Source organism: Clytia hemisphaerica, unplaced genomic scaffold (assembly GCF_902728285.1).
Source record: "Clytia hemisphaerica strain Z4C2 unplaced genomic scaffold, Clytia hemisphaerica genome assembly, whole genome shotgun sequence".
Classification (NCBI taxonomy): Eukaryota; Metazoa; Cnidaria; class Hydrozoa; order Leptothecata; family Clytiidae; genus Clytia; species Clytia hemisphaerica.
Genome location: NW_027103564.1, coordinates 1003928 through 1008660, shown reverse-complemented (window position 1 = coordinate 1008660; position 4733 = coordinate 1003928). Strand labels below are relative to the sequence as shown.

At 39.3% G+C, this 4733-nt stretch overlaps 1 protein-coding gene across 1 annotated transcript; it reads left to right on the top strand.

Annotated features, from left to right (window-relative positions):
- The first annotated feature begins 1769 nt into the window (after positions 1-1769).
- Positions 1770-4277, top strand: LOC136800886 (uncharacterized). The gene is made up of 3 exons (XM_067057496.1): positions 1770-1823; positions 2111-2214; positions 2921-4277. Exons 1-3 carry the CDS (start codon positions 1770-1772, stop codon positions 4275-4277), a joined length of 1515 nt encoding a protein of 504 aa, XP_066913597.1.
- The last annotated feature ends 456 nt before the right edge of the window (positions 4278-4733 follow it).

The window sequence follows — 4733 nt, the reverse complement described above, 5'->3', positions numbered from 1 at the left end:
CTTTTGGGCTCAAACGAAGCGTATAACTAATTAAAGTAAGATTCAGTCTAGGCAGATGTTTTTTCATTTTGAAATTTTGCGTAATTCGCAAAAATTCTCAATTTTGCGCTATTTTGATGACGTCATAAAAATTGAAATTCAAATAACTTTTGATAGAATCATCAAAATAATTTCAAACTTTCACCAAAGATGCATTTCAATGCAAATTTTCAAAAAAATTTCAAAAATTTTGAAAATCTTGATGTCGTCAGCATTTTTTGAGGATTTTAGTTTTTTGCCTTAAAAGTGATGACGTCATGAAATTTCATGAATTTTTTTATTTAATTCTGAAAACATTAATGATATGCATCTTTGGTCAAAATTTGAAATTATTTTGATAATTGTATCAAAAGTTATTGGGATTTCAATTTTTATGACGTCATCAAAATAGCGCAAAATTGAGGATTTTTGCGAATTACGCAAAATTTCAAAGTGAAAAAACATCTGCCTAGACTGAATCCTATTCTACTTAGTCATACGCTTTGTTTGAGCCCAAAATGAGCTTCTGAAAATGATTTGTAACGTTGCAAGCATTTTGACCCCGCCTTAATCCCCTGGAGACATCAACACCACCCACAACGCAGTCATCAGCGAATAATTTCAATAATGCAGACTACTTTCATAAAAGTTCTGGAGCTCATCAAATGTTAATGGTATTATAAAAAGTCTTAATTCTGAAATTGCTAAAGTGTCTTAAGGTTCATTGAAAATACAGTCTCGCTAATTTTTTCGAATTACAGAAAGCATTTAATGAGGGTTTCCCTTCGGAAAGGGACTTTTTTAGAATTTGAGAATGTCTGTCTGTCTGTGTGAGTATTTCCCAAAAACTTTGGGGCAACCTCGAGACTTCAAAAATCATCGGATTTGGCACACTTGTTCCTTGGGTGAATGTATCTGGGTTTTTTTGGTTTTTTTTCTCAAAAATTTCGAATTTTGGGGCCTGGGGGCGAGTTTTTCGCCAAAACGAGGCTAAAACTTTGAGGCAGCCTGGAGACTTCAAAAATTGTCGGATTTGATTGAAATTTGGCACACTTGTTCCTTGATCGAATATCTGTCGGTGTTTTTTTCATTTTTGAAAACTTTTGATCTTTGGGGCGTGGGGACGAGTTTTTTGACAAAGCGATCTTTGGTGACTTCAATAATGAGTTTTAAAGCTAGTTTGTTTTGCTACAATCGGGCCTTTGAATAATCGGAAGCTACTGAAGTTGAGTTGCGCACGTTCGACTATTATACATAATTTCAAGTTATAGAAAGATTCGATTAAGAGAAGTTCAAATTAGCGAGGGACCACTGTAGATCGAATGGCCTTAGAGGGCAATCTTCAACCTCTTTCAGGAAGGAAAAAGTGAAGCCCGACGGGTTGTTGTGTCTTTTTGTTCGAGTTTCAAGACCACATTTCCCATCCAAAAACTACCCCTTCGTGGTAAAATTCAATGATAAATCGTTTAGGATCCGGGGTTACTTATAGCACTTTGGAAGGGTTCCTAGTAGAAAATCGTTTCTGTGAGGGTTGTAAAATTTGGTCTATCTAAAAGCCGGTTTTCAGCAAAGGTTCAGTCCGGACATAATCGACAATCTCGGACCCTAGTACCTCTCTCCAGTTAATAATCAGTGGAAGGGGATATACCGGGTGAATAGCAGGAGCATTTTTATACTTGATTCTTTGATTCCTTTTTTTGATTTTCCAGGGCGTGCTCTCTGGAGAAATTTCAGATCAGAGCAGTCTTAAAATGAGAAAAGACAACAAGACCGCAAGGAAAGAGCGAAAAAAAGTCGCGGCATCAGTAAGTATATTTTCTCTGGTCCGATATTTACTTTCATTATGGTTCATTCCCTTAGGGCTCTTTACATCATAAATCTGTTTAGTTTATTATAAGAATACAAGAACTTGAAAGCTCAGCGATGCTTAGGTAGAGGGCTTGACAAGGCTGTAAAATGATTATAAGGATGCTTATATCCCATGCAAAATTACAGAGAAATTCCGAAAATCCGTAAAATCCCACCCGAAAACAGGCAAAATTAGAAGGCTAAGGTAATGCTTATCATATGCTTAATTTTTAAAAATTCATAGACTATTCGAACATTGAAGATGTCAGAAAGCGTAAAGGACGAGCGTACAATTGCAGCTAAACTTGGCTTAAAAATAAGAAAAGAAAGATTTGACGAAAAAGAAAAGTAAGAAACATGCTTTTTAGTTTTCTGAAACTGTCATTTATGATATGTTACAAGTCAGTTTTTCTGTAACTTCTTAAAAAAGGCAAATAATTAATCCGTAATTCTGCACCCAACTTATCTTCTTCTCTTGTATATAAGTAAATGATTATGCCCAAGGACCGAAACTTTTGCGCCAGATTTATGACTTTTCGGTAGATTACCCCTATTTTGAGGAAGTAGCGAGATTATTTATCGGAGATATTCTACGGCTACGGTTGCGGGGCTGTCTATGCGGGTCGTCACCAAAGGCGACATGTCGTTGTCTACTTTGCTCTGTACGGGAAAAACACCGTATAAGCAAAGTCGACATGATGCCGTACGTCAAATATCGAACTTGCTTTCACCCGCCATTACTTGCTTTCACCCGCCATTTCCCTCGCCGCTTTAACCGTAACCGTAGAGAACTTCAGATACATAATCTCGCTAGTGTGACGTCCAGGGGGGTTCTGGTTTTTCGATTGTGAAATCCAGGGTGGTCAGTAAAATGGGATGAAAAAATCAGAGGGGGTCCTCGACAATTGAAAAAGAAATCAAGGGGTGGTAGAGACCGTGGTATTTCCAAAATAGCCTCCTCAATGTAGGTGGTTCAATTTTATTGTGGAAACTAGTAAGTGAAAGAGACTGATTTACAAAATTCAAATAATTAGTTTCCCACTTTTATTTACAGGCTAATTGCTAGTCAACTTGGAATCAGTCAAAGGCAATTCCAGCTGCAGAAGAAACAGAAGCTGTTGGATTCGAACGGCAATCCCGTACAACCATCTGCTACCTCATCTGCAGTCACAACTGTCACTGCTACCTCCAACCTTTCTGTTAATTCTGATGTCTCTGATACTTCTTTTTCCACTCTTACTGCCATCTCCGATTCCCCTCTTTCCTCGACTCTCTCTTTTGCTCCTTTTGTTTCTACAGCCTCCACCGTCTCTGACGTCACCTCTGTCTCTGATTCCCTAGCTTCCACTACTACTTCCATTTCTGATGCCCCACTTCTTTCCTCTACTTGCTCTGATGCTCCCTCTGTTTCTACCACCTCTGTCTCTGATTCCCTAGCTTCCACTACTACTTCCATATCTGATGCCCCTCTTCTTTCCTCTACTTGCTCTGTTGCTCCCTCTGTTTCTACCACCTCTGTCTCTGATTCTCTAGCTTCCACTACTACTTCCATCTCTGATGCCCCTCTTCTTTCCTCTACTTGCTCTGTTGCTCCCTCTGTTTCTACCAACTCTGTCTCTGATTCCCTAGCTTCCACTACTACTTCCATTTCTGATGCCCCTCTTCTTTCCTCTACTTGCTCTGTTGCTCCCTCTGTTTCTACCACCTCTGTCTCTGATTCCCTAGCTTCCACTACTACTTCCATTTCTGATGCCCCTCTTCTTTCCTCTACTTGCTCTGTTGCTCCCTCTGTTTCTACCACCTCTGTCTCTGATTCCCTAGCTTCCACTACTACTTCCATCTCTGATGCCCCTCTTCTTTCCTCTACTTGCTCTGTTGCTCCCTCTGTTTCTACCACCTCTGTCTCTGATTCCCTAGCTTCCACTACTACCATTTCTGATGCCCCTCTTCCTTCCTCTACTTGCTCTGTTGCTCCCTCTGTTTCTACCACCTCTGTCTCTGATTCCCTAGCTTCCACTACTACTTCCATCTCTAATGTCCCACTTCTTTCCTCGAATTCTTCTGTTTCAAAAAGTGACAAGTGGTACCACAAAATTGACAGTTACCCACCCTTAAGATTGCACGTGGGTACGAATGCCACCGTTGCGTACAAGCGGTTAGAATTTGCACGCGCGGTGGAAGAAGCCGAAATTGACGACCACCTAAACGAGGTGGTGAAACTTGAGTATTTCGAGATTACGAACAAAAAAGAGGGCAGAATCAGGGAGAAGAAGAGGAGACCACTCGTCACGAAGGACGAAACATATCACATCTTGCAGAGAATCTCTTTGAAAAAAGATGAAAACAACGAGTACCTGATCGACAACTATGATGAAGTTCAAGAGCATTTTTTACATTATTTATCGTTATAAAAAATTAAAAAAAAAAAGATCAACACTGAAGCTCAATTTTGTCATTTAGTCTGTCCTTGTTTTTGGGGTTAAACTTGTGCTCGGATCCTATTATTTTAGGCGTACAAACTTTCGCAAGCAGAAACTTTCGCGAATGGCCCTTTCTAAAAAAGAAATTTAAATTCGCGATAAGGGCTAAATTCGCGGCAATCACAAAAGTTTCTGCTCGCGTAATATCGTACGCCTAAAGTAAATCCTATTAAACCCCGAAGGGGGAAAGCGTACGGGGTTTGCGATTTCCGAAATACCGAATAATTTTGCTAAAATTTCCGAGATTCCGTAAAAAAATGCTTGCAATTCCGATACCGATTTTTGGGGGGTATTTTTCCTCTTTTTGACTAATTTTTCATTAAATTTGACTTTTCATATATGAATTCCGAAGATGGAGGATAAAAACTTTATAATACCGAAATTCCA

Excerpts from the sequence above, each read along its gene's own strand:
- LOC136800886 (XM_067057496.1), top strand. The coding sequence starts at position 1,770 with ATGAGAAAAGACAACAAGACCGCAAGGAAAGAGCGAAAAAAAGTCGCG. Across the intron at positions 1,824-2,110 it reads GAAAAAAAGTCGCGGCATCA|ACTATTCGAACATTGAAGAT; the intron begins GTAAGTATATTT and ends AAAAATTCATAG. Across the intron at positions 2,215-2,920 it reads AGATTTGACGAAAAAGAAAA|GCTAATTGCTAGTCAACTTG; the intron begins GTAAGAAACATG and ends TTTTATTTACAG.